The sequence below is a fragment of the Phalacrocorax aristotelis genome, chromosome 2 (genome assembly GCF_949628215.1).
Source record: "Phalacrocorax aristotelis chromosome 2, bGulAri2.1, whole genome shotgun sequence".
NCBI lineage: Eukaryota > Metazoa > Chordata > Aves > Suliformes > Phalacrocoracidae > Phalacrocorax > Phalacrocorax aristotelis.
In genome coordinates, this window is record NC_134277.1 from 68,958,198 (window position 1) to 68,972,223 (window position 14,026).

The 14,026-nt window shown below is 38.6% G+C and overlaps 1 protein-coding gene across 2 annotated transcripts in view; it reads right to left on the reverse strand.

The window, feature by feature from the left end:
- Positions 1 to 14,026, reverse strand: part of RANBP9 (RAN binding protein 9) — a 41,769-nt gene that overhangs the window by 4,892 nt on the left and 22,851 nt on the right. Inside the window, exons 4-11 of one of the 2 annotated variants that reach the window (XM_075083949.1) lie at positions 13,253 to 13,420; positions 10,241 to 10,263; positions 8,054 to 8,238; positions 7,143 to 7,255; positions 5,696 to 5,804; positions 4,095 to 4,285; positions 2,119 to 2,266; positions 290 to 363 (exon numbers count right to left, since the gene is read on the reverse strand). In XM_075083949.1, the coding sequence (XP_074940050.1) occupies positions 290 to 363; positions 2,119 to 2,266; positions 4,095 to 4,285; positions 5,696 to 5,804; positions 7,143 to 7,255; positions 8,054 to 8,238; positions 10,241 to 10,263; positions 13,253 to 13,420 (1,011 nt within the window). Of the gene's footprint in view, positions 1 to 241; positions 364 to 2,118; positions 2,267 to 4,094; positions 4,286 to 5,695; positions 5,805 to 7,142; positions 7,256 to 8,053; positions 8,239 to 10,240; positions 10,264 to 13,252; positions 13,421 to 14,026 lie in introns of both variants that reach the window. The other variant, XM_075083948.1, reaches the window with a different exon arrangement.

The window sequence follows — 14,026 nt, forward strand, 5'->3', positions numbered from 1 at the left end:
AGAAACTGACACTGGTTTCAATATCCCCAAGTTACTAATTTCCCCTGTTCTCACACTGACACTGGATCACCTAAAGCAGTGGTTACGAGATTTACATCTAACAGCAGCAAAACAAACAAGAAAAAAAAAATAATTAAGGTTTGAGCTAGGACCCCTAATTCTCAAGTTGGGAAGCATTGCAAGTAAAAACATAACCTTGTTGCCATCACTTAATAAAAATGTAAGAAATATCACTGCAGACCCATTTCTGTGTCACATTCTTCCATTTCGTGATCATGTTTAGAACTACCATTTAGGAAGCCATTGGATGAAGTCTCAGCAACCCCATTGGAGTAGTGATCTGTTTCCATGTCTACATCATTGCTGAAAAGAGAGCAATAAAGAAAAAGTTTTACTCATATTTAAGGGCTTAGGGTTATCTTCCTCACAGCTTCAGCACAGTACTTCCTCATCCTGGCTACTGAAAAGCTGCTTTTAAAACATCACCACGTTAGACCACAGGTTTTTTTCCATAGCAACTGCTGATACCAGGGCACCAAGGGGGAATTTTAAGGCGCTCTCAACTACCACTAGCATTCAGTAAAATAACATTTTCAGATGCTAAAAAATTAAACATGTCCACCATTATTCAGGATTAAGTAGTACAACACTTTCTAAATACACACCAGAAGGTTCTTGCCTTGTTTATATATCTGTACATACATAAAACTGGAAAAAATGCATTAAAAAATATACTCACCCCCCACCCCTGAAAAATACAGTTAACTAAATACCCAGCCTACTCTGAGAATATCATGTTTAAGTACATAATTCTTTCATAAAAGCCTTGATCTCCTATTTACTTTCGGTGAAATGACAGGGAAAAAGAAGAAAAACCCAAAGCAAACCCTGAGTAAACCAAGGCACTGAAGAGATATTCGGAGGCAAATTCAGAGCATGCAACTCCTCGCCACGCTTTGCTCGCAGCAGGTCACAGAAGCCCTCCTAGAAAATGCCAGCGTGGCTCTGGGGACAGCTTTGCCAACAGTTACATCCTAGCCTCTTCTATTTTGTCACGGAGAATGACAATGCAAAACCTCTCTCAAGACCAAAAAGATGCAATTTAGAAGTTTATTATCTTGCTTCTAAGCAACCAAAAGTACTCGGCTTCCTTTGAGGAAGGAAACCAAAAGGCCTCTCTGACTGGGCAACGCTGCAGCCAAGGAATTGCCTTCCTCCTGTGAAAAATCTCAGAGTTGCCTGGACACTGCCAAGCTTTCTGGCCGAGCCAATTGCTGACACAAATACATATCATGAAGTTAAAAAGTAAATTGTTACTCTTGGGTTCCCCTTCCCCCCCACCCAGTCGTCGCCATCCAACTTAACAATTTTCTGTTATCACCACCACATCGTAGTTGCTAGTTTGGGGAATCCATCTCGGACACGCACCCGAGTACTGCTGTATTTCACATCACGTGAGGTTCTGCGGCATCTGCACAACCCAGAGCTTAATATTTACTGGTTATGAACAGCCATATTAGCCCTGACCAATACCTCTATTTGCATTCTCTGAATGGAACGTGTTTACACAAGCGACAGCGATTGGAGTAGGCAAGCAATTCTTGTGTGCAATGGAAGAAGGGAGTTCGCATTTCACATGCATCTCAATTGCATTTACTTTGCAGATACTGCCACAAATGGAGAGCATCTGGAAAACTCTTCATTACCTACATGCGACATGCTTAAACCAATGTCAGTTTAATTAATGTCAGGCTTAAATTAAAGTCTCAAGTGCCAGAGAGCTGGTTAATCTTCACTATACAACTTCAAAACTGATGATAAATAGCTGTAAGCAAGGTTACTTATTTTCGTCCATTGCATTTCTTTAACCAAACAGGAGAAAACAGTCTATTGAGCTTGAGAAGTTAAAACAAAACCAAAGCACACCAGAGATCACAAGCTGTTGGCCCCTTACACTGAATGTTTTCATTGTCCTTAAAAAAAAAAAAAACCACAACCAAAAAAACCAACCAAGCAAAACACCCCCAACATCAAATCCCACTGAAAACTTCTCTGCAACACGAGCACACGGACAGCACAAGCCTTACTGTAAATTAGAAGTATCTGAAGCTTGTTCACCTGGAATAGCTGTTAACCTGCTGGGATCTTGATACATTTATGTTGTTGAGCTCTGGTACATTCAAGCTGGTGGTCGTGTGCTTACTGTGACAGTAAGATTGATGCGCTTTATTTGATATTACTCCATTACTGCAACTACTTTCAAAACCTGAAAGAAAGGTTTAATAATTGTCATCACCTACAAATTTATTTGTGAGTACCGATTTATAGAAGTGAAATAAGTATAGCTTAATTGTTCCCGGTAGTAAACACTAGATTTGCCAAACTACTAAACCGAAATACTTACCCTCCGTGTTTCAGGTATTTGAACCTTTAAGGCTTCGGCAGCACAGAAGTTAAGCATTATTTAACAAGTACTAACACACCCACATGAGAAGGTTTTTCAGTTGTTTTTCACTTATACACCCGTAAACCAGAAAACTGCATCAATGTAGAATTATTTTATTTTTTTTTTTAGAACTGATACATTGTTTCCGAAAGATCTGAAAAATCTTTCTAGGCTGCTGCTGTCATCATTATGAATGGAAGCAGACATTCAATCTCACCAATTCCTGATCACATAATTCTCTTGAGAAATATGCAGCAAAATGCAGTGCTAAAACACTTTACGTGGTGCTATACTTAAATACAACCTCCCTCCTTCCCCATATAATTATTTTAATTGTTAATATTGTGCTTTGCTAAATAAAATTACACCATGCTGTGAAATTGTGGTGTCTGGCTAAAATCTCTTCTGACCCTTCTAAAATATAATCAAGAAACTACTATTTGAAGCAAACATGTAATTGCCAGCTCTATCAAGCCCAGAAGCAGAAGCTCCCTAGTATTTTCTAATAGAGAAACAGGTCACAAGGGCTTATTATAAATAAAACAGTTGTTGCCATTGAGGAAATCCCAAACCTCAATTTTAATTATACATTCATCAACTTGCTTATTAAGCAGTGCCTCTATTTTCAAAATTAGAAAGTTAGAAAGTTTCTACAATCCATCCCAACAACCACCTGGAGAACAAACAGAAAATCTGAGCGGACCTCCACTCACGCCTATGACAGCATGGTCTTGACCCAGAAGGAAGAAACGCGAAGCTGCTGCCTTTCCAAGGGCAGCACGTATTCTGGTGGCCAGGCTACGCTGGCCTCCTGCTCAATCCCACCGAGAGGGGGGGATAACCAAAAAAGAAAAAGCCCCCAGTCAGCTCCAGTTTGGATTTCAGCATGAAACAGAAGTGGAAGTTGATGGCCTCTACTGCCTTAGGAGTCTTGGGTTCAAAGATGACACATTCACATACATTTTTAACATGCCCAACTTCTCTGCAGGGGTGCTTTGGGAGGCACTGGGATGCCCCCATGGTGTGGGGCAGCTCTGAGCACCACCTGGACACTTTCGGAACTTTTTCACCTCTGCAGGCTGAAGCTGGGCTGCCAGCAGAAAGCCTTTTACCTAACTCCACCACCTAGCTTCTGGTATATCCTCTGCAAGAACAGCTGTTCCTACCACTCCACAAACGCCGTAGGAAATGGATCATATACACCACTTACTGGACTTAAAGCACCTTGCCCAAGCCATAAGTTATCATCAAAAGGACAACAGAAATTTGTGTCAGAAGCTTCCATCTCCCAGAGCCAGCATTTCTTAAAAACCAGTGGCAACCTACTTTGCAAAGCCTTAGTAAAACCAAGAGCACACGCAAAAAAGAATTGATACTATTCATACACTTTCCATTTCCTCAGTGACTGAGAATCATGTATCATTAAACCATACTTCTACACAAAGCATTTAGTATCAAGTAAAAGAAATGGTCAACCTGCAAATATCTAACTTTTCCCGATACTGAATTGTAAAACAAACAAAACCAACAAAAAAAACCCAAAAACCAACAAACCAAGAAAAAACGCAACAACAACAAAGAGACCCCAAACCAACAAAAAACTACATGGTACCCAAACCTACGTGGTACATCCACCACATCAACTTACCAGAAAAGTGTGTGCTGCTCCCTTTGCCTGCTGCCAAATTGTGAATATTCATTCCATGGCTGGGACTCATGCTAGGGCTACTGAATGATCGTGGGCTAACAGGGTAACTGTCTTGAGACTTTGGACTGTGGCCTCCCAAACACCGCACCTCACTGTCTGTACCATTCACCATCTCTATGAACTGGCGCACCCTAAACAAAAGGCAAAAAAGTTAAGCTGATCAAACAATTTACAAGTTTCCATTTACCAATGATAGCACTGATTTCATTTTATTCTTAAATAAGCAAAAAGCCTGACTCAACAAATGCTGGATGTCAGTAACCCAATCATCAAAGCTTTGAAGTATTCAGCCAAAAATACACAATTACAAAATTTGTGAGGGAGGAGAACAGGAATGTTATCCTTCAAGGGCAGACTTTGTCAATAAGTCCTCAAAGCTTAGACAGCTAAACTGTATTTTCTTGGTTTAACTGCTTTGTTTTATTGGCAGGGGCAAGGTTATTTCTTGAGAAGGATGTGTCGTTATGTTGTCACGCCTGTCTTTTCTCTCAAGGTAAAAGAGAACGTAGTTTGACTGTCTGGAACAGTATGCATTAAACAGTAACTCTTAACGTCTGCACTAGAAAACAGTTTGAGAAGCAAGCTCATATACAAACCTTCCATTTAGAGGCTGCTGCTCTGTGTCAATTTTATTTTAGGTAAGGACGTTTTACTATGGACTTTAAGGAAGCTCGGAACTACTGCTTTGCGTCTTAGGCTTGGACAGCCTCAGTGGAACAGGCAAAATTTAGAAAGATTGAGAAAAAGATAACATACAGTTGACGTTATCGAGTGAAGTCTTTCATCGGAACGTTTGCATTTGTTAATTCTGTGATAAGTCTGCAGCACTACCATGTGAATTCTGTTCAGCACTTGAGCATGACAGACTTCAAACACATTCCAAGTTACTTAACTGAACATAAAAATTAAAGTGCTTTGCTCTTATAGGAGATAATAAGTTTCCCCCCCACCCCCGCCCTCCACTTCTACACTACAACGTGATATAAAATTCTGGAGGATCAGCGCAGCTGGCAAGCGAAAAATGCCAGAATGAAGGTGGCTATTGTGTGCCTGGGAAGCCAAGAGAACTCTTTGGGATTATGGAATTTCCACAGTATTAGCCAGAGGTTTCTAGTAAAGTGACATGGAATGAAACAGTTCATTTAAACTGGTCTTTAAAGTCAGTCACCCATTTGGAGGAACAACCAAATTATGCCAACAGGACTCTTAACCTTCTTGAACATACTGCATCGGTTTACATTTTAAGTTTTACTTGATACCCAAACCAATTAAAATTGATATTAAAAAATTACAAAACTTAGTTCTAGAGAACAAGTCTACAGTGAGATGTGAATTATGCTGCAAAACAGGACCTCGATGACAAAACCTAGTTGAACATGTAGCAAATAATATAGCATTAAAAAAGTGAACTATACACATTTTCTAAAAAACGCTGCTTAACTTTGTTTAAATTTCTGTGAAAGCTTTAAATGAGTAACTGTCTTGTCTCAGAAGGTACTGTGCCATCTATAAACACACATCTGTATAATTTGAAGACTCACTTTAATGCAAATAAGAGATTAGGATTTCTTTCTAGTAAACTTGGATACAACTGTTGTGTTGTTTCAATGGCTTCTCCCATTCTTCCTGCTAAAACCAATTTCTGAATTCCTGTTCACCAAAAAACAAATAAGAGATTAGGATTTTTTTCTAGTAAACTTGGATACAGCTGTTATGTTGTTTCAATGGGTTCTCCATTCATCCTGCCAAAACCAATTTCTGAATTTCTGTTCACCAAAACCAACATCAGTTAAATGGACAGCTTATGGATTAATACATGTAAATTAACGATTAAAAGACACAGCAACCATCAATCAACAAGGTTTCTTCCTCTTAGGAAAAGAATAGTGTAAAGAAAGATCATGCTTCCTTAAAATGTTCAATAGGAAAATGTAAGAACTGCACTCCACCTACACATATCTAAATAAGTACTCAATATTTTTATTTATTGCCAGCATACAACTTCTTTGTACTCAGATTACACGTTTAGAGCTAGATTAAGATTGCAGACACTCTTCTGCGACTTATTTCTCATTTTCACACCTTTGTAAATAAGCACATGCCAAACTATCGTCACCCAAGAACATCCAAATTGCATCCCACTCCCACAGGTTCAGTTTTAACTAAGAAAACCAAAATTTAGTCTCCCTCACCTACAACACACGCTTCCAGTCAGGTTTAAGTTGACTAAACCTTTCCACAACAGTCCCTGCTTTAGCTGATGCTTCTGTTGCTGTAACCTGGCACAAGTCGCAAACAGCCGCGCAGCTCTACCCGCCACCAGAGAAATTGATCCAAATGAAAAACAGCCCAACAACTGGGTTATTTTTCAGCCAGAGCAGTTTCCCCATGTGGCATGCCATGCAGTCACACACGCGCTTGTGTTCATACAGCAGGGATTTAAATGAACGGGGAAGGCACTTTTTAGTCGGGCTGCCAAACAGCCCTGCCACAGCAAGTTAGAACTGAACTGCTGTTAGTTCTCCTTGTCCTCTTCCCCCTCACGTCGCTAAGTAGGAAAACTCAAATTTGATTTAAATTATAAAGCATTCTCTGAACTCCACCCCTTTTCAGAGCTAACGTGAAAGTCTAAATGTTTGTCAAGACTAAGTTTTATATGCCTGTTTGTGACTGACCATTAGCTCTCACAAACACTCCGTTAGAGGCATTGCACACACTTGTTTAAGGCAGATCACAATTTTCCATTCAAGAGAAAGACAGCAGGTAATTTACCACATTCCGCTACATCAAACAACTTGCAAAGCGTTAGTGCGCAAGTTCATCTTAACCAGCTGTACATACATGTGTAACTCTACACGACAGCAGAGAACTGTACTGTGGAGTAGTGCTGAAAGGAAATTCTACAACGATGCTTAAGAGAAGATTTTATGTAGTATTTGTTTAAGGGATGAAAAAAAAAAAAGGATGTAACATGCTTTCCAGCCTTACTTTGTCTATTTTTAATGGAAGCTAATTCTTCAAGCACAGTCTGGTCTGTGGATCTGGCGAATGCCTCTGCTGTTGCACAGTATCCATGGTGAACTAAGTAAGATGATACCATTCTAAAAATAAACAAAAACAAAACCCAGAAACACTTGTTAAATACAGGTAAGAAACCAAGAACTTTTTGAATGTAAAAACCCTTTTCTGGAAAAAGGTGACTGATCAAAAGAATTCTACTTGAAATTCAGACATTTCTGTACAAGTCAGACAAGAGCAATTCAGTTAAGAGCCAGTATTGTCTTCAAAACACTGTACAGAAAAACAATTAAATTGATGTATCATTTTATTATGATGAATTTTAATAAAAATTCATTACTCAATGGTAGGCTCAATTAAAATACTACCTGCTAATTAATTCTTTTTCTTTTTGCTCATTATGTACACTGAAGTGAAATTTCTGCACACCAGTTCTTTGTTTTCACTGAGGAAATAAAAAACACAAAGCCACAACCACTGTTTTTCCAAGCGAGACCCTAACAAGCCACAACTTCATGTTGGATGCCAAAGGCTGAGAAAGCAAAGGCAAATTTCCAGAGCTCAAAGTATAAGAGGTGCCCATTACCACCATGGCAATTTTTCTAACCTCCCCAATCCACATGAGGTAGGTGAAATCTGAATAGAAGGCTCACACGCATCATTAAAACTCTGAATTATTAATGATGTAGGTAACTCTTCCCCAAACATCTATTCATGCTCTAATTTTATACAAGTGCACCAAACCTGTTAACAAAACTATTCATACTAGTTTTTAATACTACCTGTAACTTTTGCACAAGACAATAGGTACAATGTTTCAAAGATCTCTGAAATCATGCAATTAACTTTTTTTTTAAAATGAACAATATTCAAAGCCTTACTTCTGAATCATTGTTTGCCACTCTCCTTCCCGATCTCCTATCGGAAATCTGTCAATCTGTGCTTGAATTTTGGTTCTCCATTCTCGCATATAGTCCTCAATATCAAATACAAATGGGTGTTGTCCAAAATTAGCATCCACAACTTCTCCTGGTGTTTGAAGCCCTACTGTAGGGTACAAGTTTGGCTGCAAGAAATTTTTTAATTAGTTTTTTCCTCTTATTCTAAATTCCCCACTTTTTTTTTTTAATCTCTCAAATAATAGCCCCACTGGTACTAGTAGTGTGAAGAAGCAAATACTTCTGGATCATCTATCCAGCAGTTAAAGCAACTTCTACCAATCCAGCAATACAATGACTGATTAGTTTTATTGCCAGTGGTCATTATCTTTTTATTCTGAAATAAGCAAGCCTTACTGATCCCTCTCTTTCTAGTCAGAAAATGCACTTTTTAAACTGTGCTAAAGTTTACAACTTTTGGTTTCAACTTTACAAAATACTAAATACCAATTTTTTAATGATTCTTAAAGACGAGGATTAAAGTTTCTTTTAAAAAGAGAACAAAAATTAAACTTACAAAGTGGGCCATTTTCCTTTTGGGGTGAAATACTTAAAACATCGCTGAATTTTAGTGGTAAGAACTGACAGGATAGAGAACTCATTAGCCTCAAAGTCCAAGTGTAGCGCCTAAAAAGAACTGTAACAGTGCATTGAAGTTCTCGTGAATTCCTGGACTTGTATCTAGAAAAAGACTTTAAAGCATTTATTGTTGTCTCAATTTTATTTTCTGCTTAGAGATTAGGTCTCCATGCAAATTTGAAATATGCCAAATATGAGAAAAATAAAATCTGCCTGTTGGGATTAAAGTAACTTTCTTAAATGCAACTAACATCTCAGCAATGGCGATGCAATCAGTTGGGGTTTTGGGTGGGTGGGTTGTGGGGTTTTTTTTTAAATAAATATACCTACACCATATTTACACCGCAATCAATGGTGGTATGGTATGATGATCTACAGAACTATATGCTAAATAAATTAAAGCTATCGGTAAGAAGCTATCCATATGCAGGTCAGAAGGAACACTGAAGCCCAGCGAACCCAGTGAAATTAAAGAAAAATACTGTCTGATAAAACTGTGTCCAAGCTGATCTTGCCCCCCTTTAAAAAAACAACCACCACCTTACTCATAGCATTACCTAGTCTAGACTAATCAATGAAGCACAAGTCTCAAATTTTTTAATGAGATGAAAACCAATTCTAATGAGGAGGGGTCCAGCTTCAGACTTCAGATTACAGCATCAGTTTTTCTGTGCTGGTACCATGCGATAGCAAGGAGCCCTGCTGGCACCCCACAGATCCGGGACGGGGCAGTGGCTCCCTACACAAATCACCCAAACCTGTGGCAAAGCTGAGTGGCGCCCTGAGTTACTGATTTCACTTTTCCTTTATATCTGTCCTTGCCTCCTAAAGCCATAGCAAACAGGGTAGTGGCCAGGTGGAAGTGCATCACACATGGCAGCCTAACCAGATTAAATCAGAAATTAAGTGGATGAGAAAAAAACCCAAACAAAATAACAAAATAACTGCAGTATCGTGCCTGTGCCAGTAGAATAGGGAACACAATTACAACAACTTGAAGGAAAGTGCAATTTAACTGGCTGAAAAGCTAGAAGACTTCAGATATCTGCAGCTTTCTTTAAACAAAAAAAAATAACTTGATATGTTTAATCTTCTGAAGTGAAAAGTAAAAAGAAAGATTTTGAAAGTTAGTCGTCAAGGGTGAGTTACAGTGACCACATCTTACGTAGCCAGCCTTTCTGCACGCGACACACAGATGTACACACACGCACCGTGTTGGTGTTTCATATAGCTTTGACTTGGTATGCAAGGCCTGCATGTGTCAGAGTATGTGGTAACTACATGTATATATTATTTTCTGCTAAACTTCCATTAGAACTGGCTGTTAAAAACCTGAAAAGGAAAACCCCTGTGAGGATCAGCGTGAAAACAAAAAAACTTTTTGCTTCAATTAACAAATTGCCACTGAAAAGATGAGGAGAAATATCTGGTGTTAAATTGGTTAAGATTATCATCATTGTATTTTCAAGAAGCATAAGTAAATGCAAGTTACATCTGAAACACCTGTTTATAATACAGAATAAAGCTGTTTGAAAAATGCACTTATCTTACCGGTAAATCTGTGAAAGCGATGCCTGTAATGAAGAGAAAATTAGGATTAATTTCCACATGCCTGGATTCTAGCCTCACTTTAAGTGTATCATTATACACTCAGGAAACTCACCCAAACCATCTCAGAAATAAGTATGGGGACATCCTTTATGCTTAGACACAACCAACGCGCTGGAGTAATAAAGGGCAATATTTGGCAAAAAGTAATTGTCATTCAAAAGTACTCAATTTTCCCTCAATTGTTTAATAGGACATGAAATTTAGCAAACATCATACAGATGTGCAGATTAGGAAGTATGAAAATTCTGACTACTGATTAAAATTAAGAGGAAAAGTAAGAATATCTGAAGATGTTTTTCACTTGTATGTCTAGATGCTGCAACGCCGAGACTTAACAGTGTCTTTTCTTGTTTGCTATTGCTTTTCTTTGTAAGTACACATTATCTTTCTTTACATCAGCAGCACATGCCTTCAACACTCCAAACCAGTCTGGTAAAGGTTTCACTCTAATGCACGCCAGGGTGTTCTGGTTTTCAAACAGAATACCTTGTTATATAATTACAAGCATCCATCCACCTATAAGACCAAGGCAGTGATTTTGCTGTCTCAGGATTAGAGAAGAATCTGACCTCTGTACACTTCATGAACTTCACGCAATTTGGGGCGGGGAGCTTTCAGTTAAAAAAATATCAGGAAAACTCCTTCTGACAGCTGAACGGTAACAGTACTACATAATTTATTGTTGCAAGTATTTCTTCAAATTTATTTTTTTTACACGTATATAATGATTCCAATCCACTTATCCCTTCAAACTCATTTATTTTGTATCATTGCCTTGTCAAATTTAAGATTAAAACAAAGCTTTTAACCTTTTGTCCTAAATTCCACCCCTACTTCCCATCTTCGCTCTTCACCAAAATTTCAACTCTCGAGCATCTGGATTCCTTACACATGTCTGACACTGAAGAATGACAAAGAGTGAATCTGTTTCTTCCCATCACATCGCAAAGCCATCATTTTACTTATTACCTGTTCACACCCTAACTTTTTCTAAACCACTACCACTTTCTCTGTTTGGCACATTTTGACATCCAACTTGCCATTTTCCACAATAACCACAGCAGAAGGCAAGATAGATAAATGATGACTGAGCGACATGTAGGTACTGGTGTATTTTGGGCATTTGGATTTGTTGGGTTTTTTTCAACCCAGGATTTCACAGTTGCATAAATAATTGCTTAGCCCTCTTTGTAGCATCAAATCCCAGGCTGAGCCAGAGATTTCCAATATTCTAGACTGCATCTGTGGCCCAGAGAAGAAACAAATGTCCTCTGAGCCACGATCATATAGGAATTCTGGACAACTAGTGGCAACAACAACTCAGCAAGACAGCCAAAATTTCTAATTTCTTTTTCCTCTAAACACAGAACTAGTTTTCCTTTGTCAGAAATTCAAGCTAGCAAAGCCCATGACAGCAGAACAACTGTCAGGTTTCCTTCTGAAATCCATAAAGTGTCAGACTCTGACTACGACAGATGACATTTTCCTAGCCTCTCCTCACCTATGCCATTCTGTTCTCTTTAAACAGATTTTAATCACTTGGAGTGTAGTTTCACAGTTGGCCTAATCCAGTCTGCTTTATGACTTCCACTGCCACAGAAGGTTATGCTCCTCCCTCCTTAGCTCTTCCAATGTACGTATGACCACAAGGGTAGTCAGAACAACCAGTGTCTCTCTAGTTGATCAACAATCTGATCCAATTTACCTGCAGACACACTGTTACTAGCTCCAAAAAGGGCATTAAGGTAATGCTACTCTTCTCATCTCTAACCCCACTGAAAATTAGGGTAAATACAACACGATCCTGGTTCTCTTCCATTTTGACGTATGCCCTGAAACAGGGCCAAAAGAAACAACTACACAGTGCATGGTTCAAGTGTCCCACTGCCTCAGGTGTCCACGTATTAAGTCCAGGTATAGAGGTTGATACAATTTAGAAGAAACATTAAATCATGACAGAATAGAATCACAGAAGTGATTACTTGGAATTGAGCTCTGGAGGCATCTACGCCCTGCTCTTAGTAGGGGCAGGAAAGCTCCAAAGTTAGATCTGTTTGCTCAGGGCCTGAGCAAACAAACAGGCAGTCTTGTTCTGAGAGACTGCTTTCCAAACCCTCCTCATGTTTGGCTATGTGAGAAAATAGAACAGCGACTTTGAGAGTCCCTCTCTCAATAACCTCTTACTTCATTTCAAGCTGGCCTCCCTCTTCCTTATCACATTTCCAGCCGTGACAAAAACCTCACTACTTCTGAGCTTTATCCCTTGAAACTTCCTATGCCCCTCAGCACAATTCCAAGATCTCTTCCCAAGCCTGCGCTCTCTCCTTAATGCAGGAAGATTTTATTTCTTCTTCCTTTACGCTCTATATCTTTGCTCATTATTATTATTATATATATTGCATTACACACTAACTCTACTCCCTCCTGACATCCTCAAACTCAAAAATTGTACTGCAGTGTTGCATAATACTAAAATTTACCAGAAGAATCTAATGGACTTAATTTTAGCACAACTTGTATAATTCATGGCTTTGGCCCAACTATGCGTGACTCCTGACTAGGAATCCACAAGACACTGTTCTCCAACATATGTTTGAAATAACACCCATCCAACATAAGGTTTTAGTGAAGGCTAGGTGTCCCCCATACAGCATCAATGAATTTCAACTATATCCATTTTCCAAATCCCTTATTATTACCTTATCATCATCGAGTATTACTTGTGGATTTAGTAGCAGAGTCCTGTGGAATGAGGTGCTATGACAAACCTTTCCAAATTCACAAGGAATGTTAGTGCAAGTGGCACGCAAGAAACGATTCTTCCCAATTCTTTAATTCATAGGTTATGAGACTATCAAAAGAACTATTCCCTTTGCTCCTGACATGAAGAGAGTTTCAGATTTACAGACTTACAGGCAAAATGTGATCATTAAAGATAATGTTTCTCCATACCCAAGCTGTGTCCATTCTTTGTGTAGAAGCAGGTATTATTGATAAGGTTGACACAACAACCAATGACATCACCCGTAGTAAACGTTGGGCCGTAGGGCTGTCCAGTTCCAGAGGAACAGAATGAATGCCCATCATCTCCATGGTAACCATATGAATGTTTATCCCAACCTAGAGAACAAAAGCATTTGCAATTTATTCATTTCCTTTATTATCAAATAATGGAAAGACTATGCAAAGTTAGTATATTCTAACCAGGTTAATATCGTTAATTACTATGCTCAGCTTTCTGCTTTCTAAGAGTTCTTATCTAATAAATCTGTTTCATTTCAAAAAAATGACAATTCTTTTATCAAAATGGCTGAACAGGTAATTCCATTTGTAGTACATAACGGGTAACACAAATTCAGCTAACACATTTTTCTCTTTAAGTGAGCACACAAAATTATCAGCACCAAAAATATAAGCAGCTATAATGTTGAAAATTGAAAAGCTATGTGCAAATCTGACATGTCCCAATAAAGCACTGAAGACTCTCCTGTTCCCCCTTTCACCTTGCAAAACTATTGCTACCATATGTCATAATCAGATTTGTCCTGGCCAAAACCCAAACAAGTATCTCTGGGGAAGCACATTTCTACTCCTGATTATTCTTAATGACCATTCAGCAGCAAGCAGTCTCTGCATAATAGCAGAATCTCCAGACTATAGGGTCACTAACTTTGTTGCCTCTAAAAATTACAAAAGGAGGAAAAAAATTATCAATACAGGTGAAAG